General features: G+C 35.2%; 1 protein-coding gene across 1 annotated transcript in view; it reads left to right on the top strand.

Annotated features, from left to right (window-relative positions):
- Window positions 1-26,954, top strand: part of LOC149783039 (ATP-dependent chromatin remodeler CHD7-like) — an 84,622-nt gene that overhangs the window by 52,898 nt on the left and 4,770 nt on the right. The window contains exons 30-41 of the mRNA XM_089934626.1: window positions 1,579-1,792; window positions 3,803-3,930; window positions 6,702-7,180; window positions 7,711-7,806; window positions 9,310-9,537; window positions 12,744-12,816; window positions 13,722-13,894; window positions 19,540-19,605; window positions 21,128-21,260; window positions 22,558-22,712; window positions 23,921-24,043; window positions 24,445-24,549. Of these exons, the coding sequence (XP_089790752.1) occupies window positions 1,579-1,792; window positions 3,803-3,930; window positions 6,702-7,180; window positions 7,711-7,806; window positions 9,310-9,537; window positions 12,744-12,816; window positions 13,722-13,894; window positions 19,540-19,605; window positions 21,128-21,260; window positions 22,558-22,712; window positions 23,921-24,043; window positions 24,445-24,549 (1,973 nt within the window). The remainder of the gene's footprint in view (window positions 1-1,578; window positions 1,793-3,802; window positions 3,931-6,701; window positions 7,181-7,710; window positions 7,807-9,309; window positions 9,538-12,743; window positions 12,817-13,721; window positions 13,895-19,539; window positions 19,606-21,127; window positions 21,261-22,557; window positions 22,713-23,920; window positions 24,044-24,444; window positions 24,550-26,954) is intronic.

Here is a 26,954-nt window from a genome sequence, read left to right as displayed (position 1 = left end):
TTACTTTCACTTTCTCTTCTAAACTGATAATTTTTCTTTTCCTTGATGACATGTTGATCTTTTTGCAGTAAGTTATTCATGTTGCCAACTACAATACTGATAAAACAATTTTGTATGCATCTAAACAAATTGCCGTGTGTTTTTAAAGGAAGTGATCTTGTCACGTGATTCGTTAGTCACAGTCTTGTACCCTATTGTTTTTATACATTTCTTTACACAAAGTGAGAGAAGCCAAAACGGCTTCCATATGTACCATTAACATCACGCAGATTTGACCTCGCAGCCGTTAGGATTCGTAATTTTGACAATTATTGTCAGTAGTAATAGCCACTGATTATCAAAGTGAACAAGCTGAACGTCTTACTAAGGGAAGCCATAAAGGCTATCAAGACATTTTCCTGCTGGCTTGGGTATTGTACATCGATACTGCCACTTCTCAGCTGTTACTACTGTTCCATAATTGTAATATTAACAATTATCAGTAACTAAACCGGACATCTTATGATAACACAGCATTAAGGCTAATTGGATTACATGTACGTACCCTTTTGTATGGATTAAAATTTGAGTCTTTCTCGGTTTTTATGGAATAAATTTGGCTTCTCGTGAGGCGTAAATGATATAATATTAACCTTAGTGGTAAATGTACTTTACTTAACACTTCTTTCAGTAACAAAAACCTGACATCGGGGAAACAGAAATCGGATTACTTAACACACGTTATGATTAAAATACTTGTTCTGGATACATATTCAAATAAAATGCGGCCGCTTGTGAGGGGTAAATTTTATATTATTGCACTAATATGCTTGTCGCTGGTCGCGTTAGCCAGGTGACCTTTCGCAAGGGGTACTTTTGAACACAAACTCGTCGGTGCCAATGGATTCTGGCCATAAGGAGCAGGTGGCCGCTGGTCAGGGGGGCCGTTCAAGAGGGGGACTACTGTAATTATTTTCTTAACCATATGCTAGGGTCACAGGTCAAGTGATCCCAGGCTGTGCTGCTTATGTTATTAGGAAAATGGGTTATCGTTCACATGTGGGAATTCAGCTATTTTCCTATGAAGGATACCTGAGGTGGACGTTGGATGCTCAGTTTTCACTCCTCCTATTACTTATTCTCCAAACATAATGTGATTGGGGAATATATTCAAAGGAGCAAACAAATTTTTAAGTGAGTTATGTTTTTCCAAGAATATTTACCCAATCACATTACTTAAAAACCCTTCCAATCACCCCGTCATGCAAGCATCTTCATTAGTATCTCGCTTAGCTAAAAACTAGCAACACCTGGTGGTGCCAAGGGGAGGTAACAAGCAAGAGCTATTGCCCTTTGTTTAACCTTTGATGGATTCGTGAGGTATCAGGCTAATATTCCCTAATGTAATGTGATCAGGTAAGTGTTATCTGAGAAACCTAGTTTACTTCAAAATTTGCTTTCTCATAGTATTTTCCAGATTTTCTTATTCCAGACTTGGCTTCAGAGCTCCAGATAAGCGGTGTACATTTTTATATTCTTAAAATAATTTGGCAAAAGATGTATAATTAGCCCCTAAAAAACTTACATTTTCTCATTCAGCTTATCCTCCTACCCCAATCTATGTTGAGCCCATTACAGAGGAGAGGGCAAATCGTTGTATTGCCCGAATCGACCTGCTAAACAAAATCAGAGAAGAGATTCTTTCGCATCCCAAATTAGATGAGCGTCTCAAGCTGTGTCAAACATCCTATGATCTCCCCTCCTACTGGATCTGTGGAAAACATGATAAGGAACTTCTGCTTGGTGCAGCAAAGTAAGAATTTTTTATATGTCTCATTATTGCATGTTATGATAACCATTTGTCTGTAATAGAGCTAAAACGGATACCAAAATATTCCTTTTCATATATTTGTTTGCTGTATTTGGATAGTGGTTGAAAATGTAATAAAACTACCAAACCAACTCTTTTTTTTTTGGCTGGACCTTTTGAGGGAATGCAGTTTTGTATAATAAATTTTAATCTGATATTTTAATGATTGGACCTTTCTTTTTATTTTATATACCTTTTACATACTTTTAACATTTATATTCAATCTTGTAGTTCATGCTTACATTCAATCAGAAGGTTTATCTTCCTAGGGTTTTGGTGCAGCATAATTTTTTACATTTTTCGAATTTTAGTTAGCACTTTTTAGCAATTAGTCTGCTGAGGTGCCTTGATACACCACAAATATACATACTGCTTTTGTATCCCATCCCCTGTCAAATCACATTAAAAAAGACTGAACGCAGTAATCTAAATTAAATAATATTTTAGGTGTGTTTAATAACTTTTTTGGTCTTCTCCCACTTGGTTGTGAAAAAGTTAAAACTTTGAGATTTGTATTAATTGCTGTCTTGTCTCAGTCAGTATTCCCATATATAGTAAGTTTGAAGAGTAACAATCAACATTGATTGAAATGGCAGACGAGAATCATAATGAATCCATTTTGTTGATATTTGTAAAAAGGAAGCATGCACAGAGAAGAAAGTATAGGGAAATTATAATGTACCATTATTTTATTACATGTAAATATATTACGGTCTTCTAAATAAACATATCGATTCATTTAGAGTTTATTGAGTAGTAAATTATGCACTGCATTAGCATTGATTCTGTTGATGATATTGGCATTATTATTGTGAGATTCACTTGCAGGGAAGAATTTGATAGTCATTGGTGAAAGTTGCAATGTCATTTCAAGATCAGTGGTGCATCATGATACGATTATTGCTAACAGAATATGAAGTACACAGATGTAACAGTATGTAATAAGATCCTTGCATATTAATGAAGTGTTGATTGGCTGAGCTTATTTCTACTCTAGAAGCCAGAATTCTGTTCCAATTTGTATCAAATAAAGGCTTTAATCTTAAGATCTTGTGCAATATCAAAATTGAGCAGGATCCATGAATATTAATGAGGTGAAATTGCATCCTATTCACAGAGCTTGTTATCATGTAGGTCATATTGTTATCATTTAGGTCATATTGTTATCATTTGTTATCAATTAGGTCATATTGTTATCATTTGTTATCATTTAGGTCATATTGTTATCATTTAGGTCATATTGTTATCATTAAGGGCATATTGTTATCATTAAGGTCATGTTGTTATCATTTAGGTCATATTGTTATCATTTGTTATCATTAAGGTCATATTGTTATCATTAAGGTCATATTGTTCTCATTTAGGTCATATTATTATCATTTAGGTCATATTTTTGATCTTAGATCAGACTTTAGAGATAAACTGTATTAATGAGATACCTTGCAGTGATTAGCTGAGCTTGTTACCTTTTATAGGCAATATTTCTCATTTAGTTTTAATAAAACTTGGTAAATTATGTCATTAAGATCTTGAATGACTTTGATTATGAGCAAGAGACTGTGCATATTAAAAATGCCATTATCTTTAGAACTTATTTTTATCAGGATGAAGTGAAATAAGCGAAGTCAAAGTTTGGCAGGTAGTTTACCTTGGTTGTGTTCTTATAATGCTACATAAGCCTTTTTAGAAAAAATGATGAACTGTCAAGTTATTTAAGCCAGATAAGTAATATCAGACCCTATTAGTGTTTTGCACCCCTCTCTTTAAAATCCACTGTGCCATGTTTTTGCTTGTTACTAATTAAACTTCTTATTCAAATGGTAGTGTGTGTGGACTTGAACAAATTTCTAGTTTCGTCATAAATGTGACTTTGTTTTCTTCAGTTTCACCATAAGAAGTGCATTTTATATTGTGCTTCCACTAGCATTTATAAAATGTTATCTTTTTTTTCAGGTATGGTCTGGCCAGAACAGATTATTTCATATTTAATGATCCTGACTTTTCTTTCAAAGAGGTAGCAAAAACAGTGCCACTAGAAAATGCTTCACCTTTCCATTTTGGCTTATTTGGCTCTGGAAAAGGTTGGTTTTGAGCTCTTCTGGTCAAAAAGTAGTAGAGCTTATGCTGTGGACATGCATCCATTGTCCTTCTGTCCATCATCTACCAGCTTGCTTTTGTTAGCATTAGTCTGTGACTGCTGTCGCTCATTAACTACTTTGAGGAAGGTCATGAAATCCACCACAAACTTGTACATTCTGGTTGGTCCTAAATAAAAATAGTGATTCTTGGAAACCCAATATAGCTATTACAGCAGCCATATTATAAGTCATGTTAATACTATTCTGGATAAATGGTATTATTCACAAATTGTGACTGTTAATTGGTTGTAAACTCCACAGTAGATTAGTTGGTAGATCATCATACTCACAAGGTTGCAGTTTTCATAACTGTCTAGTCCAGCCTGGGTGGGTCAGTTGTCTTTAGATATCCTTTTCAAAAGCACATGGCTCTCATTTTCTCAGCATGATATGGCCAGTATTATTTTGAAAGTGCCTTAAAAGAAACCCCAAAAACAACCAAATGAAAATTTTGTCAATCAGTCCTTCAGTATGGCCTCCACAGCATACATCACAGCATACATACACCTGAACAGTTGGCCATAATGATTTGATTTCCACTAGCACTCTTCTTGCAATATGTAGGTCATCCTACTCTTTTAAGAAGCCAGTGTGAGCTCACACAATTGCCACAGTGGCAGCCATCTTGAATTTGTTCTTAATATCATTGTGTCGGAATGGTTCATCTTGTCATTATGGGCTGTTCGATGAAATAATTCTTGTGATTTGTTGGTTGGCCGAAAATAAAAATACTGCCAATGTGAGCAATATAGGCTGTTTTATGGTTCATTCTAATTTCTTTAAAAACAATTACCAACAAAAAAAATGCAAATGTTACAGTTATTTGCAATCCATTCCTTTATGTTATTCATTAAAACCCTTCTGTTTTTTTTGCTGAACTGGTCATAGACCAGAAAGCTTATGGGATTGGTTGTTATCCATCATCTGACTTCCTCACATCATTTAGCACAAGTTTGTTATCACTACTCCAGCTCAACTACTAACATTCTTCACAAGGTCTGGTTGGTGCTAAATTAAAATGTTACAAGTCGGACATTCAAAATTGTACCACAGAAGCCATCTTGAAATCTTGTTTTCACAATTCCATTTAAATGGTTGGGCATATCAGTACAAAGTTTTCACTGAAAACTTAAGATTTCTGCCTGGATCTAAGTGAAAATTGTGCCAAGTTGACATCTAATATGGCTACCACAACAGTCATCTTGAAAATCTAGTTATTGATATTCTACCTCAATGGAAAGTAATATCAGTAAGGGGTTTTTGCTGGAAGACTTCATATAGTTTCTGGTGAAAATTGTGATCTTTTATCCTATATGGTTGTCACAGTGGCCATCTCAAACATCTTATCACTACTCTTCCTAGAAGAAAGTCATACCAACATTGGGTTTTTACCACAAAACTTATGTTTGGTTCTGAATGAAAATTCGACATCTTGTCACCATAGCAGCCAGCTTTAAGATTTTGATTTTGCTGCTACTACTAAAGAAAAGTCGTACTGACTTAGGATTGTCACCAGAAGACTAATTACAGTATCTAGTTGGTCCTGAAATTAAATGTTGACCTCAAATGACAATGAAGATATTGAAAATCTTGTCACTAATTCTCCTGATTAGATGGTAAAATCAAGATGAGCTTTTCACCCAAAGTCTTTTGTTAATGGCTAGTTTGTCCTCAGTCAGGCAGGTGCTTCTCTTACATTGAATATGGCTCAAGAGGCCCCAGGTGGCTGAGTGGACTAAGGCACTCACCTTTACCAATCACTACTATCTGGCCTCTGTCCATGTGTGTTTGAATCTCAGGCTCAGCCAATCTGGGTAGGTTAGAAAACTGACCAGTGGCTTCTTGTGGGTTGGTTGTTCGTCCTGGGGTTTTCCTGGCAGCACTATATAGCCTATTGTGATGAAAAATGGCATTTAACACACAAAAACCAAACCAAAGGGAAAAATACTTAAACAATCTCCATTTATAAAGTAAAAATTATTTTATCTTAAAGTTCTGAATATTTATTTTTAGCTGTAGTAAGTTCATTCGAAGGATCTAGTCATAGGTCCCTTTTTACATTTTTGGGTACTTCCTTGAACTAATGACCACATTGAGTTGTACATACACAACTGGATTTTTATCAGATAGATCTATTATCGGTTTTGTTAGCATTTAAAAAATGTTGATAGTGAGCACTCTAACCTTGATTTCAAGGTCAAAAGTGAAGACTAGTTTTTAAAAAAATAATATATTTATAATGGTTTATAAGCACAATGACTCAACAAATGTCAGTGGATTTCTAGCAAACCCAGTTTATGGATATGTCTGAAAAATACCGTGAATGGTTTCTGCTTGTTGGTCATTATTTAGGTTTTTGAACTATAAAGGACCATTCACACAATATTAGTTACTGATTTTAACCATACTAAGCATGTAGGTATATCTTGACAGTATCTGAGGCAACAAAATTATTTTCTATCCATGACATTAGGCTTATGTTCAAGTTTTCACCTGTGAATTATTTTGCTTGTCACATTGACAGTATAGTAGATTTGACAACAGATACTTCTATTTGCTCAAATTGGGTTTCCAAAATCATAATATTTCTTATCATAGACCACTGGGTTGGTCCCTTTAGAAGTGAAAATATTTAACTTGGACACTGTTAAAGAATTACTGTAGGTAACTTCTCATAATCACCAGGATGTCCACAGCTTTAATATCTATTGCAGGAAAGTTGGAGAATGAAAAAAATGCTGAGGAGGATGTGAAACTAGCTGCATCAGCGGATGACAAAATCTCGATTAAAAAGGAGTTTATTAAGAGGGAGAATACTGATGATGAAAACTCGGGTGACATGACTAGAGCAAAAAGTGGAAGTGTAAAAGAAGAAATCAAAATGGAGGTGGAAGATGGAGAAGTAAAGAGTAAGAAAACTGAAAATCTGTGTGATAAGAAACAAGATTCTGAAAATTCTTTTAAAGGAGATGCCTCAGATATTATTAAGAAAGAGATCGAGGATGAAAAGATGAAGCTAGAATCTGTCAAGGAAGCGGAAGAGATTAAGATAAAGGAGTCATCAGTGGGTAGATCAGAGGTTAAGACTGAGGTTGAAGCAAAAGAGATCTGGACTGAGAGTATGGAGGAACATGTTGATGCTTCTTGCAAACAAGGAGGTGAAAAGCATTCATTTAAGGCAGAACTTGAAGAGGTGAGTTGGGCTCAAAGTGTTTTTTATTGTCTCATTCTTTAGGTGTTACTCTTGTAACAGTGATGCTATTACAATTGATCTTTTAGTTTTTCCATAAATCTCACTTGTAACAAAGTGTAGAAAAGATGGGATTCAGCAGTGTTTGTCATCAGCCTTTTTAGCTGCTGTACATAGGTAACATGTTAGCATGTGATATTGCACTATTGATTGAAGTAGATTCTTTAGATGAAATCATGCATTATAAAGATCAAGATTGCTGGAAGGCATTTATTACCAGCAAGACAGAATTTACCTCCTTCACATCTCTTCCTTCAAATTGTATATAATAAATACAACAATGTATGAAATAAACACAGAAAATGTTGTTTAGTTCCATGCTTTAGTGGGATTAGTATGTAGACTGATTTGCAAAACCTCTTTTTTTTTGCATGTAATGTACGGTACAGATGATACCAGGAAAGTCAAAACTTATTGTTTTGGTTTACATTTATTAAAAATAATTTCGCTACCTTGAATTTTCTTATTCACAGGAGAGTACCAAAGCAATGGGTACAAGCTGTGATGACCTGGAAGGGACCAATGCAGAAGTAGACTCGGTTATGCATGACATGTCTCAGTGGCCAAAGGTATTAACTACTCCAAGTTTGACAAATTCAAAATTAGATGGTAGTGTAACATGTAAGAAATCTGGTAGCAAAGCTTGTGCAGACACTTGTAGAAAACACTTACATATGAAACTTTGGTACCAGACTTCCTGTGCACTTTTTATGATCTTGTGAAATGTCTGTATAGTTTAAAAAATGTAGAATATTCAAGTTATGATGTAGAAGCCTACTAGTCTTGGTAGTCAGAGCCAGAGTACTGTTCTTGCAGACCTTCCAACCCTTACGATTAAGTCTCACAGAAATGACCTTTATAATACAGACTTGAGTAATTAAAGCATTTATCAATATGGAAATATGCTTGTTGCTGTAAAATCCTGATACTGGCTTGTCCATGTTTGATTAGGATTTGGATTTTATAGTAGATCAAGTGTAATTAGTCAGGGAACCAGGCTAGCTTTACTAGAGTACCTCAGATGTCTTAGACTGCATATTTTATGATGCAAAATGTCTGCATGCTCAAGTTTTTGCTTATGTCTTTTTAAATGGTATCCAAAAAGCAACATACCAGGACAAAAGGGACAAAAATGCTCTGAAAAAATGTTAATAGTGCAGAAGAATAAAGGGGAATATTCAGATTATTGGGGAAGAAAGCAGGAAGGGGAACTGTTACATTTAGTGGACATTGTGTTGATTTGAGCATGTCACATGGTGGGAAGGATGATTGCTGTTGCCACAGCCAAAGTATGTCACATGGTGGGAAGAATGATTGCCATGGCCACAGCCAAAGTATGTCACATGGTGGGAAGAATGATTGCCATGGCCACAGCCAAAGTATGTCACATGGTGGGAAGAATGATTGCCATGGCCACAGCCAAAGTATGTCACATGGTGGGAAGAATGATTGCCATGGCCACAGCCAAAGTATGTCACATGTTGGGAAGGATGATTGCCATAGCCAAGTGAAATTTAATGTATTTTTTCAAGGATTATGTCAGGTTAAGAGATATCAAGAAGCCATTGAGCTGTGTAGGGTTCAGAACTGCAGTTTGTGAAACTATACTGGAGGTAATGAAGGTTGCAGTAAAACTTGACAAACGTTTGAGTTGAACATGATATTTACTATTGCAATGTTGAAGCACACTTTTAGACTTTGAAATGGATGTTTTCCAGCTTGAAAATAGCTGAACATGGTATTTTGTTGCACCTTACTGAAAATTAGTCCAACTTACTGAAAAAAATTGACTGGCTGACTGATAAGATCTTGTTAGGTTTGTCAGGTCTTTAGTTGGAACTTCCTGCGTAACTTTCTCTCTAGATGAGCTCAGATATTCTTTGAGGCTGTGATAAAGTGTAAAGTGGTGGAATTGGCTGAAAATCAAATACAGTTACTTTCAAGATTAGATAGTACAAATCTTGAAGCAGTACATGGACTATTTTTAATTTGTACATTTCTAGGTCCCTGAGACCAAAAGAATATTTATTACAATTGGTATATTTTTCATTAAGAACTTTCAATGTTTTCAGGACCGAGTTATCTTCCATCGACTGGAGCATATTTGTTTCTGTGTGGAAACTGGGGAGTGGCCCTTCCCCAAGAAAATGTCAACATTGGCAGCAGGTGATTCACGCAGCGTCACACCTCTGAGTAACTCAACACCACGCCAGGATGATCTTAGTCAGTCAGATGCTGGGGACTCCCAACTTGAACAAAAGAAAGACCTTGAAAAAGACTTTGAAGTTCAAATGTCAGAGGTATAGATGGAAAACTTTTTCTTTTTAACCTTTAGTAAATCTAGCAGTTATAGACCAGAATAGTTATGGGATGCCTTGTTTATCCATCTTATAGTTTTTCCTACTTCACTTTAACAAAAGTCATATTGACATGGGATTCTTAGCCTATCTAGATGGTCATAAGTAGAAATGATGCTGATCTGACTTCCAATATGGCTGCCATGGTGACCATTTTGAACATCTGGTTATTGCTGCTATTCCTAGATGGATAGTCAAATTAATATGCTGTCTAGTTGGGCCTAAATGAAAATGTTGCCAATGTGACATCAAATATAACTGCCATGGCTGCCATCTTGAAAATCTTAAGGCTTTTCATAAATGGAATGGAAAGTCATGTTGATGTGGGTCTTCCACCGGAAGATAAGGTATTGAATTAGTTCTATGAATCTGATCTAAGATCAGATACAGCCAGCATGGCAGCCACCTTGAAAATCTTTTATTACCATTCCTTACGAATAGATATCATATTAATGTAGGGTTTCCTTGAAAAGACTTTTTATGTCTAGTTTTTGGTCATAAATGAAAATGGTGCCAATCTTTAATATCTTGTTACATATCCAGAATGAGTTTCATATTGACTGTTTTCACCAAAAGACTTCTTTACGATGTCTTGTTTATCCTAAAATGAAATTGGTGCTGATCTTAACATCCAGTATGGCAGCTATGTTGAAAATCTTGTTATTGTTCTAAGAAGGAAACTTGGGAGTGAAAATGATCTGATGGTTTGATGTCAAAAAAAAAAAACCGTAGCCAAGAAAGCAGAGGATGCAGAGATGGTTGGCTCCTCATTATTTAGGCCCTGCAAAAAGATGTGCACTTTTGACAGAAATATCTTAAGAACAGCTTGCAAGAATTGTGAAAAGTTATGTTTGGATAGGCTGAAGACCAGTTCCAGAATCCATTCAGGCTGGCTAAAATTGCAGTTCTGCCTTTATGAAAAAGAAAAGGGGAAAAAAGTATGGATTGTGAGAAGAGATTCAGTTCTTAAGCAGAATTCTTACTACTCTGAGGAACAAACAGGATAACATGAAACAGTAAATAAATTTACAACATTTTTGGATATGGAGGAGGTCAATAAATTATTTTCTGTTTGCATAGGCTATGAAGAAGTGGTGTGATAAGACACAGAATAATTTGTGGGTGAGCAAACTAAATTAGGGATGCAGATACCTTGAATAATAGTTGTCAAGGAAGTGATATAGATATAAGGCCATTAAATGCTTGTTTTAAATTAGGTATACATGTACCTTGTATGATGTCACCCATTATCGGCTGTCATTTGCCACCCCCCACAAAAGAAGCTGGCATGGTAAAATTCCTTATCATTAGAAAGTATCTCTTTCAAAGAATATCGGAGATGATTTCAACACTGTTGTTTATTTTGTGTTTTTTATAATGAGCCTTCCAGTTTTTGTCTTTAAAGCTAACTTGTCCTAAAGATCACCTTTACCAAGCGGTCACCTATTCACAACAGCCATTCTGATTTCCCTCCAGCATATTTCCTTTATAAATGTCCTGTCTGTAACAGTTACCTGCTTAAAGCAGTCTCTGGCATGTATGAACAGTGCCAGCTCGGTTTGTGCAAACTAAATGTATGCTTCATATGGAAAGCGTTTTTTTAGATAAAGGAATATCATGTTAATCGATGTGCATTTATTTCTTATCCTGCTTGTACTCTATACTCCAGTCACGTTGGAAGTGTTACTCAAAGGTGTCAATCTGTCTAATTTGGGAACAAGTTAGATTTTATCATTAGGGTAGAGGGTCGAAGCAATACATGTGGTGCATAGTGGGAATGGTAGTTGTGTTATTACAGCAGAAATGGAAGTGCCTTTTATGCCAGTGTGACAGGTATAATTTGATGTCTTCATCACTTTGCCTCTGAATAAATGCAATCTCCGAAGAAATATGTTTGTGAGAAAAGATACAAATTACATCCTATTTCATTAGGGTCTGGGATTATTCAGCGTTTAAAGCTTGTCTGTGAAGGTTCAGTTCACGAGTCACCAAGAAATAGCCATTATCATATATGGCCTCCTTTGATGTCCTATTCATTACAGGATTCTTACATCAGCCGACTGTCTTTTGATTTCATCAAGTTGAGCAACTGGCTAATCCAGATGTTATTTTTAAAGTGTGAACAAAAGTAAGCCTAACTTAAACAAACTCGCCAGCAAGAAAGTCAGTCATCAGTCATATGTAAGTTGTCAATAGTGAGATTATTGTTTTGTCATGATACACAAAACAAGGATCATTGATTATTTTATGTCAGTGTTGATTTAATTTATAGGAAGGATTAAAGTTAGCAGAATACAGTGATCTTGTGTAATTTCAGAGAAAACAACATATATGCATATCTTATGATTTGATTGTTTTTAGTAGTGCGCTTGAAACAACATAGATACAGTAATAATAATAATATAATATAATAATAGCTGTTGATATTATTATTATTTTTTGTTTAGTTCATGGTATTTGTTCAAAAGCCAATTTTATAAGGTAAAACCATGGACAGAGGTCACCTGTGTACAAAGCTAACTTTGTATTTTCTCATAGGTTTTTGCTCTTGACATGTTTGACTGTATTTACATGAAGCTATGTACATGAAGGTTAGGTAGGACCACATGAAACCTGAGGCCATATTAGGGAGGATTGTAGCTGTGATTATTGAATTTTTAACAAACCATATAGAATGTTCAGCAAAAGTGACTTAGTTGGGACTTGTAATAGGATGATCTATAATTACTAATGAAGTGTGGGAACATGATTCTTGGCTTGTGATGGGATGATCTATAATTACTAATGAAGTGTGGGAACATGATTCTTGGCTTGTGATGGGATGATCTATAATTACTAATGAAGTGTGGGAACATGATTCTTGGCTTGTGATGGGATGATCTGTAATTACTAATGAAGTGTGAGAACATGATTCTTGGCTTGTGATGGGATGATCTATGATTACTAATGAAGTGTGGGAACATGATTTCTGGCTTGTGATGGGATGATCTATAATTACTAATGAAGTGTGGGAACATGATTCTTGGCTTCATTTCTGGCAAGTTACTTGACTTAAGTTTGAATGATAGTGCTAGCCTATTTCAAACATTATTTACTTTTAAATGCTTGCTTATACATTATCTAATTTGTATTTGTCCATTGTGCTGCAGGGTGATGGACTGAAGCTAACATTCCATAAGAAGGGGGGAAGGAAACGACAGTATGATATGGAGCCAGAGAAAGGTATGTTATATTTTTGTATACCATGGCCACAGAGGTGATTTCATACAAGTCTGTATACAACAGGTAGTCGTTGTCATTTTAAAGTTTACAAAACACTGAAATTTTTTTTAAACATGTTTGATTGCTTTATGATGCTGTTAGGTTTTATGCAGTTTATAATACATGCTGTAGAAAGTCTTTTCTTTCATTATACAGTATCAAAACTTGTACTGTTGATTCCATGATTTTTATTCCACATCATAACATTAGCAGAATTAGGGTTCTGCACAGTATGTAGAACTTTTCTAGTTTAAATTTCATTGTAATTTTCTACAGTTGTCAAAATAAACCTAATATCTTGTCACATAATGCATCAATTTTCACATATAGTATCAGTTTGGACCAGCATTTTAAGAACTTTCAAGATGGACATAAATTGATGCCAGGGAAGGTACTTTACAAAATTTGACTAGTTGCCCATAGATAGCAATTTAGAATTTTACATGATTTAAATACTTTTTTTATCCATAAATAGCTCATCAGTACTAAGAGAATTCGGACTGTTACAGTTCAAATTTGTGTTACATCAGTGTTAAATGAGTTGTGTTTTCAATATGACAGTTGTCAACACACTGCTGTGGAGTTTTCCAATCAAAAGGGAAGAAATTAAGACTTGGATTGTATATTACATCAAGAACAAACCTCCATTACTCTGACATGAAGGGTCAAGAATTTAAACAGAATGATTGGATATTAAATAGGAAACAGTTATCAAAACACCTTGTTACTAATATAATTATTTTACAATGCATGTTCTGTACTTAAAATATGAAATCAACTCTTATCCTGTGCAGCCCTAAGCAATTTTGTTGTATCTATAGATATGCAAAAATTGTACTAACATAAATAATTTATACCATCAACAGCTGCCAGGATTCAGCAGATTTTAAATCAAAACCTTGCCTCAGCAGCTTCCAGCGACAATGAGAGTCAAAGCGAATCCAGCTTCAACTTTTCTGCATCTCAGGTAGTATGGCCCCTGTCACCATGGCAACAAGCACCAGTAACTCCTACACCTCACTACTACCTGCTTTCACAGGTTTGTTTTACTCAGCACATGATGACTTTACAGTGCAGACTGGCATGAAAATAAGTATGGTTAGAATATTTGGTAGTGTTTTTGATTCATGTAGTACACCACTCCCTCGTGTTGGTAAACCCAGATTAACTCAGGAACCTGCTACTAGCATAGAGGCAAGTGTTGATCACATTGTTTTCCTATAGCATTGGCCAAAAATAGGCTTCAGTTTGCTTAACCATTTAAAAAAAATCATAATTGAAAATTGGTTAATGAAATTTTTATTTATCACCTGTTTTGTCATTGAAAAAGGCAGTCAATGTGCACATAAATTTGGCATCATTATGAAATGTGCACATTTTAATGAGAAATCGTTCATTTTCTAAGATTTTCCTAAGCAAAAATCTTTGGATTGTGGGTTTAACACCATTTTTCAGAACAAAATAAGCCAATATAGTTGATGGAGGAAGAACCATCGACCTGTGATATACTGGCAAGCTTTGTCGCATACCCATGTTGTCCAAGCCAAGACTTGAACCTATGCAGATAGAGGTGAGACGTGAGTGATCTGTAAAGGTGAGCACCTGACTTGACCATTCGATCACCTGTGTCCCAACAAATTTCTGTTGGTCTAGTTTGTCCTTAATAAAATGTTGCCAAGCTGACATCCAATATGGCAACGACAGTAGCCATCTTTTGTAGTCTTGTTAGTGCTATTTCTTCTAAACGGAGAATCTTATCAATGTATGGTTAACACCAGAAGACTTATGGTGGCTAGTTGGTCTTGAATGAAGACTGTGCCAATCTAACATGGCCACCACAATGGCCTTCTTGAAAATTTTGTTGTCACTGCTTCTGGATGGAAAGTCATGTCGACATGAGGTTTTTACCATAAGATTTATATAGGGTCTTGTTGGTCCTAAATGAAAATAGTGCCAGTCTGACATCCAGTATGGCCACCATGGCTGACATTTTGAAGATATTGCTGCTTTTCTCAAAGGAAAGCCAGCAGAAGAATATTTATGGTATCTAGTTGTTCTAAACTGAAAATGTGGCATTTTTAACTTCAGATATGTCCACCATGGCAGATACCTTGAAAATCTTTTTGTTGTTGCTCATAATGGAAAGTCATATTGACATTGGGGTTTTAATCACAAGTCATCTTATGGTGTCTAGTTGGTCCTGAACAAAAATGACGCTGATCTGACATCAGTATGGCCACCATGGTGGCTGTCATGAAAATCTTTTTATTGCTTCTCCAGAAATGATGGTCATATCAACATAGGTTTGCACAGTCAGACTTCGTTGGATATTTATTTGGTCCAAATGAACATGTTTCCCTGCAGACATCCAGTATGGATGCCACAGGACAGGAGAGCATTGGTCACCTCAAGGGACTCTTGTTCTCTTTTTGGTTCATATTTTTATTTTTGTTATATGCAGCTGTAGTTTTCCAGGGCGGTTCAACATGCTGTGGTTTTTAGTTCAAACAATATAATAGAGTTTGTTCATTTATTTCCTTGTGTTATCAACATTCAAGTAATGGCATTTCAAACCATTATCATGAGGAATTAACTGTTGCATCATATTGATGCATATAAATCCAGCAATTTATGAGCTGTGAGGCTTTAGTTCATTTGTTTGCATACAGTGGATACACTTGGTGTAATACTGAGGGGGAGGCAACTTAAATGTGACTGATGCTTAAATTTACGAGTACTTCATGTCAATTGGGTTTAATTTAAGACTTATCATTTTATAAACTTATTTGACCTAGCATTCATTAATGTTAAATTCCATTATTCAAATATTTGTATAGGACAAAGTTTATAATTTTCTTTTATCAACAAAAGTCACTACTACCACACTTCCCCCTCCCACAACCCCTGGTCAGCTGCAATGTTTATGGATCTTACAGTTAATTTTTATGGATCCTGTTGCTCGCAAGTTAACAAGGGAGAGGTGTATGTCAAATTTAGCATTGGCAATGTCTTGTTTTTATTTATTGCATGGCTAAATAGGAAATAGTGCTTTCATTGTTGAAATGGGAATTACATGTTAGGAATATCATACAGCATGCTGTAGAGTAGATTTATTGTTCGTTACTTTTTTCAAAATTATAGTTGCAAACGATAATGCAGAGTGTATTATATTGTGATGTCCCTTCATCCACCTGTCTGTCGATTAGTCTATCACCAGTTTAGTTTACTTGCAAGTTAAACTTTAACATTTGTAAGTTAATGGGTGGATCAGTGATTTCACCTGCTTATCAAAGTTTAGCATATTAAAAGTTCAGAAAACTTCTGACATGTTCTCATTTACATTAGAAGTTTGATCTGTTATTTGGGTCCATGGCTCTAACATGGAACTGATAGAACGTACATGTATGATACTATTTAAAATAATCAAAACATAATTATATCTTGTCCAATTTTTGTGAAATTTTCTGGACATACTGATGTTTTCACTTTTGTCTGGTGTTTGTATCAAAGAGATATTCTACAAACTTCTATGGATACAAGTTGGCAGAGGTAACTCTGCTCAGCAGAGAAATATGAAACACTGTAAAGTTCTCCTGTGGTGAGTTAAAACTGGCCCAATTAATTATTCTCTTCTTTAACATAAATTCTGTCTTCAGCTTAACACTCAACTCAAGGAACTTCCTGAGTTTTGTCCTCTTTAGTTTCTTATGCTTACTACATCTGTTCTGTTTTCTGCTTAGTTTTGCTGTAATCAATGGTGCCACAAAAATGTAATTATAATGTACTAACACAATATTAACACTTTAAGATTTGAAACTATACTACCAGCCTTTACTGCATCAGCAAAGCATGCATCAGAATGAATGCCTTTTTGCAACATTTGTTATTTATAATAATTTTACAATATATTTATGAAACATTTTACAACAGATGCAGACCTTTCTGTCAGAATTGTTTTATTTGCTGTGATTTAGATTATGCTAATTAATATACATGTATTATGATGATAATAATTAATATACATGTATTATGATGATACTAATTAATATACATGTATTATGATACTAATTAAAATACATGTATTATGATACTAATTAATATACATGTATTATGATACTAATTAATATACATGTATTATGATGATACTAATTAATATACATGTATTATGATACTAATTAAAATACATGTATTATGATGATACTAATTAATATACATGTATTATGATGATACAGATTAATATATATGTATTACGATGATCCTAATTAATATATGTCTCTTTTGATGAGACTATTTAATCTACATATATATTTGTACTGGCCTGTACTCGACCAGCCAGTCTTTTAACCCATTTTCTTCTGGCTTATTATTGTGTAACTGGAACCTGTTATGAAAAGTATTTGATATTCATGCCTATAGTCTGACTCTACATCCCTGTTTGTTTTTACCCCCCTACCGATTTAAAAAACGAGAATTTGGAATTACATCCCTCTGCATATATGAACATAGAAATTAAACCGCTTGTTAAATCCACATGAAAAGCAAATTTGTAGTTGTCATTACTTTCCTTTGCTTGATTCGGCATTGTAAATGTTGGAAACAGACGACTTATGTATGTACATCTGTAGTTGTGATACACCCCTTTGCTGAAAATGGACTTGTCCAGAAACTGGAAATGGATCTGAGCATATCCGTGTATTACACTGAAAACTTCCGTTAAGCATGAAACACGCATATGATGACGGTGTTAGATCCAGTCTATTCAGAGTCGAGTTAGAAACTATAAATCACTGAATGAATTGACTAAGTTCCTTGCACTTTTTATCACATTAAAGGTTTTCATTATTTAAATTGGTAGGGGGTACAAACAAACGGGCTTGTATTATCAGACTAGAGTCCTGCACACAGTAGCTGATGCTTGTGTTTTCAAAGAAGTACAAAATCTATGCACATGGCTTGGTGACTTAATAATAGTCTACTGTTCTTTTGTATGTTGCATGCATACTTATATACATACTTATATATAATATATAGTTCTAATGATGGGTAATTATGATTAAATTGTATATTGACTGTGCACCGAATAGACAGCCCAATTTTTTTGGCATTGAGTCTCCTGTTCAGTATAGAAAAAGTCTTGTTTTTACTAAGCCACATCAATTGGTATATTTCTTTCTTTAAATTCATCTTCATTCAAAACCAGAACATGTAATTTATTTAAATGAACATAGCTTAAATCTTTCATTTTATTCCTTACAGCAGCAATAATGTACCTTGGTTTGTTTAACCAAATGTATCTTGTAGCTTTATATCGATGGGACCTTCAACGAGTTTTATTATCAGTATTCCACATTATTATCTTGAAATGCTGTGGCCTTCAATGGCCTGTCCTCCTAACATTTATTTCTGTAGCATAACTGGATAAGGAATATTGTATTGTTGCCAGATTTATCATGAGATCTTCAGTTAGATGGATTTGTGGCCTTCCCATTTGCCATTTAGAGGATTTGTTTGCTGGATAGTATCCTGATGCAGCAGAGTTCTCTTTTTTGTCTTTTTTTTTAGAAGGCTGGTGCCCACAAAAATGTATGAGAGAGATTCATTTATTTCAGTATTTACTGTCAGGTCTTGTTGATTGCCTTGCAGTCTTTTCAGTGTAAGAAGTTTTATGTTGTATAAAAGTACAAGAGAGCATGACTGAAAACTTTTGGCAATTGTGTATACTTTCAGGGAGGTTTTAAATATCTGCCAGAGCATATTATGTTACAATATCCATCTGTCATCAACTTTGTTTCTGCAAAATAACTTGAATATTGTCCACCATGTGCAGCTAACAAACTTTATGCATGGCTTCCACTTGAGGTAAGGAAGAATCTTATTTATTTTGATTACAAAAGATTTAATGTTCAGGTCACTGTGACTGAAAGAAGAAAAATGGTTAACACACAATAACTCGAGTTTTCACCATCTACAAACTTAGTTGTTGTTGTTGTAGAGTTTAACGCCATTTTGCAGCACACGATAGGCTATGCATGGCGGCCAGTATTAATGGTGGAGGAAGAACCCGGGAAAACCCCGGAAAGAACCACCGACCCACGAGAAGCTAGTGGCAAGCTTTCTCACATACCCACATTGGCTGAATCCGAGACTCGATCCCATGCAGACAGAGGCGAGATTGCAGTGATCCGTAACAGAGAGCGCTTTAGACCACTCGGCCACATGGGGCCCCACAAACTTAGTGGATAGCTTGCACTAGGGATAAGGAAGAACCCAATCCATTGGGAGGGGTAGGTAAAAGGTCAGGCTCACTGGCTATATGAAGAAAAATGGTTTTTGTGTAACGAGTTCTCAGCCATCTGCAGGTACCAGATTCCATGGAGAGCCTAAACTTGGGGTCAAAAGGTCAAAGTCATTGCAAATGAAAGAAGAAAAATGTTTTTTTTCTTTCTTCAAAATTATATTAGTTCTGCTTCACAAACATAGACCAAACCTTGTTGGTGGCTTACTCTTAGGGTAAGGATTTCAGGTCAAAAGTTGGCAGTCAAGCTCACTGACTGAAAGAAGAAAAATGTTTTCTGCACAGAAGTTCATTTATCTGCATAGATGAATATTACACACTGGGCATGTACCTTGTTTTAAAATATTTGCGGTCAAGTTGATGAATTTTCAACCTTTCATGTTTTGCAGACTCCAGAAAGGTACACAAATGGCAGTCCCATCACAGACCCAGAAGCTTTACTACAACATAGCCTGGTAGGTAAAACACATTAGAATTTTGTTGAACCCACATTAATGGGAAAGCTAGACATAGCTGTCACTTTTCAGGTGGTGTCATCATTCTTAACAATTACGGGCAGTGGGTGGAAAACAACCAGACTTGGGGTTTCAATTCCCAGATCTTTTTGGTGTTAGAAAAAAGTGGCAAGTTTGGGTTATCAACATTTCTGCTGGAAAAACTATTCAAGATGAAGACTACCACCTTGACCAGGACACCAATGCATTAAGTTCTGGATGGGGAACTCACTTGGAGCCAGAAGATTGTAGTTCAGGACTTTTTGTCACAGGAAGAAGTAATCCTTTATACAGTCAGAAAAAGCAAACTATTACCTTTGTACTTAGGTGATTATTCTGTATGGAGGTTCACCTTTCAGATCTGGTATTTTGAGCAAATACCATGTGCCATTTGCCAGTATTATTAGTTGTTGTTGTTGTTGTTGTTCATATTCTTCTTCTTATTATTATTATTATTAACAGATTTCATTTATTGCACTAGTCAAAAGACATTTTGTTGGCCAGCTTGCATAATAAAACTAGAACAGGTGCTTGCATTTCAGAATATCTCATTTTTGGCTTATATGAGAGCCTTTGACAAAAGAAGCTTAAGGACCAACTATATAAGGAGGGTGCGAGCTTTCAACCCAATACATTTGTTAGTTTTTTTTATTATTCAGAATAAGGGAGATGGAAGAGTCCAAAGTGTCTGCTCCTACCTATTAAAGGTACTTTGATATTTCAGCAGCCACTGCTTCCGGGTGGATTGCCCTCGGTACCAAGAAAACTTTTCAACCCTCATTGAGAGAGACCTTTCTTTAATGATAATTAAATCCAATGAAGTAGTGTCATTTCCTATTGGGCCAATTTCAGTTAGTCCTCTTTTCATGAGGTTTTGAAAGATGCCTTCTTGCAGTCCCATGCTACCTTCTCCTTTGATCTTAGGTGTATCAGGGTGAGTCCTGTCGTAGCAGCACAACACTTTGCACAACCTTCTACCACCTAACAGTAGTGAACACTTCTGCCATGATGGGGATTACATTAGTTTTCTGTACCAGATCTGTTGAGGCTATCAGCTTCCTTCTTAGCTGGTCAATTTAGCAATGCAACAGTAGCAGGTAATATATTACTGCTATTAAAGTCTAGCTTTTAGTGTATAAAACTAATTTTAGTTTTATAATACATGCCTGTTTATAATACATACCTGCTACTATTGTAAAGATTCCCTCCACCCATCTTCTCTTGATGTCCTGTAGTCTAGGTTCAAGTCCAAATAAAGAATATTCCATATTTTGGCTGTGATGAAGGAGTCAGAGATCATATTCTTTTCAATTCTGACCTACCAATACATATTGGAACAGGGTATAATTTGTTTGGTCAGGGAACTATGAGTCTGGAAAATGAAACCATTGCAATAGTAGCAGGTAAGTATTACATAATTCCGATTTATTTCACCCACCCCACTCCAACAACAAAAACCAAACTGCATATTTCATATTTTCAGCTGGAGCAGGGCTTGTTATTTCCCCAAAGACGGCGAGGGCGGAAGCGAAAAGCAGAAAAGCTGGCAGAAATTGCAATGGCTGAAGCTCTGGCCAGAAGGCAACAAGCTCGAGCCTTGTCTTTCTTTGATCCAGGTTTGTCTTTTCCACATATATTTTCAAGAGCAGTTTGCTGTTACTGTTAGTTGTATAATAACTAGTATCTAGTTTTCGCAAATGAAAATGGTATTGATATTATATCCACTGTGGCCAATTTGAAATCTTTACATTCAAAAATATCAGATGTGGTATCAACACTCGACAGGTGAAAAGAAATGCTGATATCTTTAATTGATGGAAAATGTTTTCTGACAGAATATCTTTAGTCCCTTCTCTTCATGCAATTCCTTGGCTTAAAATTTTTAGAACTTCAGTTTTAGTTTTCAGTTTTAATTGCCACCTTATAGCAAGTATTTTGTACTGATATGTGTATATATATATACAAAGGGCTCATTTCAGATATTTTGAAATCAGTCAGAATTTTGTTTGGTGATGTGCTCTTCAGGCAGGAGATTTTTTTGGGCATAAATTGTATGTGATTGAAAACAAAGGATCATTTTTTGCCATTATGTATTCTCTTGATTCTATACTGGTGAGTTTTAAACATGAATCAGAGTAAAATTCTGATGAAAGCTTTCAAAATATAATTAATATGAATCATTGTATTGTCAGTTGAATGAAAATGGAACAGCTGTATCTCTTTTGGTTCACTGCAAATTTTATTTTCTTCTTTTGTATAAAATCATCTTTTTTAGCACCCTCAAAAGATCACTGTCTTGCGACCACTGATGACATTCATTGTCTTTGTACACTGGTATGAAATTTTGTATGCAATCTCTGAGTCTGGAAATAGTACTTGAGCCAGTTTAGTACAGCGATCTGCTATAAGGAATGGTAAATTGTGCTCTGCAGCAAAATATGCCAGTAAAGTCTCCACATGTGCCACATTATCCGCTTTTGATCAATTCTGAAATAGGCCTTCACAGTGGGTGTGTTTGATGCAGAATAATCATTACTCCTATGCAGATGGGGTTTGCATATGTCAGGTGATATCATTTCCTTCCCCATATACTATCTTAAAATCCACTTTGCATGAAACAAAAAGAAACTCCAGACCTCTGCTACTTGCATGCATCCATTTAAATTCTGATTTATTTTTTTCTCGTAAATTTTAAATTTGATTTTGGAGCTAATTTTTTCAGTTAGGTATGAGTATGCTTGCTAAAACCTGTTGCCAGCATGTGGATTCTAACCATGTACTTAAGGCTTGCAGGTGAATACCCTTCTGACCATTCATTCACCAAAAATTCCATTCTGAAGGCTGCAGGTGCTGCATGTTGTGGGTATGTGTGTGGGTGTGTGCACACATTTCATACTTGTGTACTTTCTTCAGATGCACGTGTACCTGTCATAAACTTGGAGGATGGTAGCCGGCTCTCTGGTGATGATGCACCTCTGAAGAAGGACCTCGACAAATGGCTTGATGACCACCCAGGATACATGGTGGACAGCAGAGTTGTTGAAGATGACGTTGAAGAGGGAGAGATTGTAAGTTTGCTCTTGATTATATATGTAATTATATTCATTTAGAAGTTAGATGCTGGACAGAGAGAGAGACTATTATCTGCTTAGAGGAGAGATCAGGTGAATTGGTGAGATTTTGATTAACCTGAATGTTAGTAGTATACCTCAGTGATTAAACTTGAATATAGAAATGTTTGGCAGAAATGAAGAAAATTGCAAAATCTCCAATGAAAATATTGTTGCTGCTACCTAAAAATAAAAAGCTTTAAATAATTTCTTAGTTTTTCAAAAACTGCAGAATTTTACCACGTTTGTCAGAAAGCATCCAGTTTTGAACGTCTTTCACATTTATAATTATGCCAATCCACCATCAGGTTTGACTGCTGTTACTAAAAGTTGACAAAATATTGACAAAAATTTATCTGAAAAAACTGCTTAAAAGAATCTAATCTACTCCGACAAAGCGTGCTGTTGTAGAGGCCTTTCAGTATTTGCCAAACCCTGATGTTAGACATGGATGAAGGTATACAGTTTAGAGAAACATGAAAAAGTTGTTTTCATAACATGTACAATCAACAGCATTGAACGTGATTTCAACAGAAAACATTCTTCATACCCAGATGTTAGCCATCTCAGTCCCGTTTGTTTCAGGTTTTAGTGACTTTTTGTTGTACATTATAGGATTGTGATTAAATTGATCATGTATGTTCATTAGGGGTCTTTAGAAAAGTCTTTAGCAAAGTGATCACATAGTCAGAAGGTCCCCAGTTGATACAATAGTTTTATTGACAAGTTACTTGCTTGTATTGCAAAAATATTACTAAATTATTTCTTTACTAAATTATTATTACTAAATTATTTCACTGCTCCGGTGGCCTAGTGGTTAGAGCATCCACCTCGGATGCAGAAAATTTGATCCCTGGCTGAGTCATACCAAAGACTTACAAAATTGGTACTAACAGCTGCCTTGCATGGCACTCACCATTAAGAGGTTAGTGTTAGGACTGGCCGGCCTGGTGTCAGGATAATATGACTGGGTGGAACATCATGCTACATGTCTGTGACATGATGCCACAGTGCTAGTCTTCACTGTAAACTGCCACACTGCAGACATCATAGCGATATGACTGATTTTTTTTAAAGCTACGTTAAAAATCCAAATCACACAGACACACACACACACTCTAAATTATTTCAAGGAGACTATACTAATTCACCTGTTACATTGACAGATTTATGACACCCCAGAGAAGAGGCGGGGGAGAAGGCCAAGACTAGACCCAACTCTGTTGGATGCAGACAAACTTACTGGAGATGAGAATGTGTCTGTGGTCAATAGACTTACAGGAAAAAGAGTTAGTTTAGCATTTTAGTTTGCTTATACTTCTGCTTGTAGGCTGTTTACTTGTTTAATATAATATTTCACTGAGAATTACTTAGTATTGAAATGGAGGTTTTGAAATGGTATAAAGGTATGTAGTGTGTCATGAATTCTTTTAAACATGATTTTATTATCATTTTGATTTTTTTAAATCATATTATTTTTATTAATAAATCTGACTTGTTGTAGATAAGTTTTTTTAATTTAGATTGCATGTGACTGATTCTTACAAAGTGAAATTTAAATACACTTCGTATTGGTAGTGATGGTGGTAACTTCTTTTTATATTTACAAATGGCACATTTTTAGATGCACTGTAAGCATTTTTTTACAAATGTATGTAACACATGTGTTCATGTTTATATATCTTCATAGATTACAGGTGCCAAAGCTCCACCTCTTAGATACCTTACAGAATGGTTGGAACAGAATCCCACCTGGGATGTAGACCCAAAGTGGGCCGACCTGGTAAAAGCTAAGGTGAGCAGTCATATACTTCATCCTTCATTCTAACACAGGTAGCTTTGTGTTCAGTCAGGATCAATATCTTAATGCTGTAATTGGGGTACAGTTGTATGTGAAATGTGAGGCATGTGATAATAATGTACCTCTTTGGAGTTTTTATCTAGTTACTTGGCATTCCAAACATGGTGCAGTGTATTGTGAAATTTCAAGATTACCTGAATCAGTAAGTTAAAGATTTCATAAAGATGGAAGCCATTGATCAGGCAGACAGCACTGAATCATTTAGATTAATTCAAGGCTTTGGAATTATTTCAATGTTTTTTTTGTAATTCAGTATTTCTAGTGTTTCTAATTAGGAGTTGTATTCTTTTTAAAAAGTAAATGGTGCTTTCTGTGTAAGATCACTAAAAGAAATTGTTGATGTTGCTATATAACTTCTGAATTTATGTGATTCAAAGGATTTAGTTTGTGCTGTAATACAATTCAAAAGTTGCTCACTGTGACTTCATGTTATGGTTAGTTTGAAAAAAAAAGGTTTAAAATGTTTTGCAGATACTGTAAATTCACATTTTATTGGGGTACCAATCTTCTTTAAACTGCGCGTATTTTTTCATGCAAAGTGTCTTCATGATCAGACTATTGATTATATAATTTTTTTAAGTGGCATCCAGCAAGCTGTGCATGTTGAAGATGAAATGGAAATTAAGCCTCTTAAAATGTGTTAGGAGTCAGCACAGAAGAATATAAAGGAATATTCAAGATTCATGTGAATAAAAACAGGAAGGGACACAATTACTTTTTTGGGAGATATATTTGCTGTCGTTATGTGACATGGAAATTTCTTTCCAAGAATTATGTCAAGTTCAGATGGCAACAAGCCATTGAGTTGCATAGGGTTTGGAACTGAAGTTTGTGCAACTGTACTAGTGGTATATAAGGTTTACATGTACTTTATAAACTTTTCAGTTGATCATAATATTAACGTCGCTGCATGTTTTGAATACCAAACATTTAAATATGTTTTCCAGCTTTACAATAGCAGTTTATCATATTTTGTTACACCTTGCTGAAACTGGTTAGACTTATGAGACAGTCTTATCAGGGTTGGCAGGTCTGCCTTTTCCTCAATCAAAAAATATAGGTACATACAAAATCGTCATTTTTCTCATAGCACCAAAATTGATACCCTCAAAAATATTATATTCACATTGCAGTTTTTCCTTTCTGGAATCACTACTTTGGCCATCAGCCAGCTGCTCTTTCCAGCCAGAATCCCATGGCATTATTGAGTTTATATTTGAAACTACCACCTCAAGGATGGCTTCCCGTTAGATGTAGCCTGCACTTTAGGGCAAAACATGTCAAATTATCTTAGCAATGAGCATATATTAGGGTTTATTGATGGAAATCTTGCAAATATTTGTTGATTTTATATTTAACACATACAGTACCACACTTGAATCCATACAGAAAGTTAAGTAATCAGATTATCCTTAATGCCATGTGTTCCTTTGAAGGTTTTATCCCTTTGATAATTACTGGCTGTTATTATCACTGATAATTAACAAGAAGACAAAAGCTTACAGCTGAGAAGCACAGCATTGCATGGCTTAAGTTGGCATGACATCCAATTGCCATAAGTAAAAATTGTATGTTAAGTATTGTGCTTCTCTGACAGATTACAAAATTTACATGATAGGGTATCAAACTAAATTAGCCAAGCACATGACAAGCTTGCTTCTGTTGTAAAATGCATTTCAAGCAACAGCTGCACATTATATTGACAGTGGTATAGTTGCCGGTTAAAAAAACAAGTTGTTGCTAAGTGACATTGTTGACGGACATAATAGTTAAGAAAGAAAAGTGAAAGCAATTCAACTAAATGAAAAGAAGTCGTTTTGATCACTGATGAGTAATCTTATGCTACAGAGTTCAAAAAAGCATCTTCATTTACAAACTGTGCAGCACTTGGAAAATGGAATGCAAGGTTACACACAGCACACTGCAAAACTGGTTTACTCATGACTGCGAGATGGATTACAGTCGAAACCCACAGCTAGTTTCTAATAAGAGTTACTTGAAATATCATTACTGTAGTTGTGGCCAGATGATTGTACCCAGCTTTGATTGACAAGGTTTTCAAATGATTTTGTTCTGTCATTGATGAATATACATAGTTGATTTCAATAGCATTGATGTAAGTTTTATTACATTGAACACTTAGCATGCATTTGATTTTTAAATGAAAATATGAGATATTTAAAAATTAGTTGTGCTTTTCTAACTTTATATGTCATTATTATACACATTTGTGAGATTTCCCTTTAGAAAGGTCACCCATTTAATATTTTTTTCTTTTTTTGTGAACCTTATAAGATGAGTAATAAATGGTGTTAACCAGCTATTACAGTTTTGAGAAA

Source organism: Sinohyriopsis cumingii, chromosome 15 (genome assembly GCF_028554795.1).
Source record: "Sinohyriopsis cumingii isolate HCF-2022 chromosome 15, ASM2855479v2, whole genome shotgun sequence".
Classification (NCBI taxonomy): domain Eukaryota; kingdom Metazoa; phylum Mollusca; class Bivalvia; order Unionida; family Unionidae; genus Sinohyriopsis; species Sinohyriopsis cumingii.
Note: the sequence above shows the minus strand (reverse complement) of the source record. Positions and strands in the feature narration are given on the sequence as shown.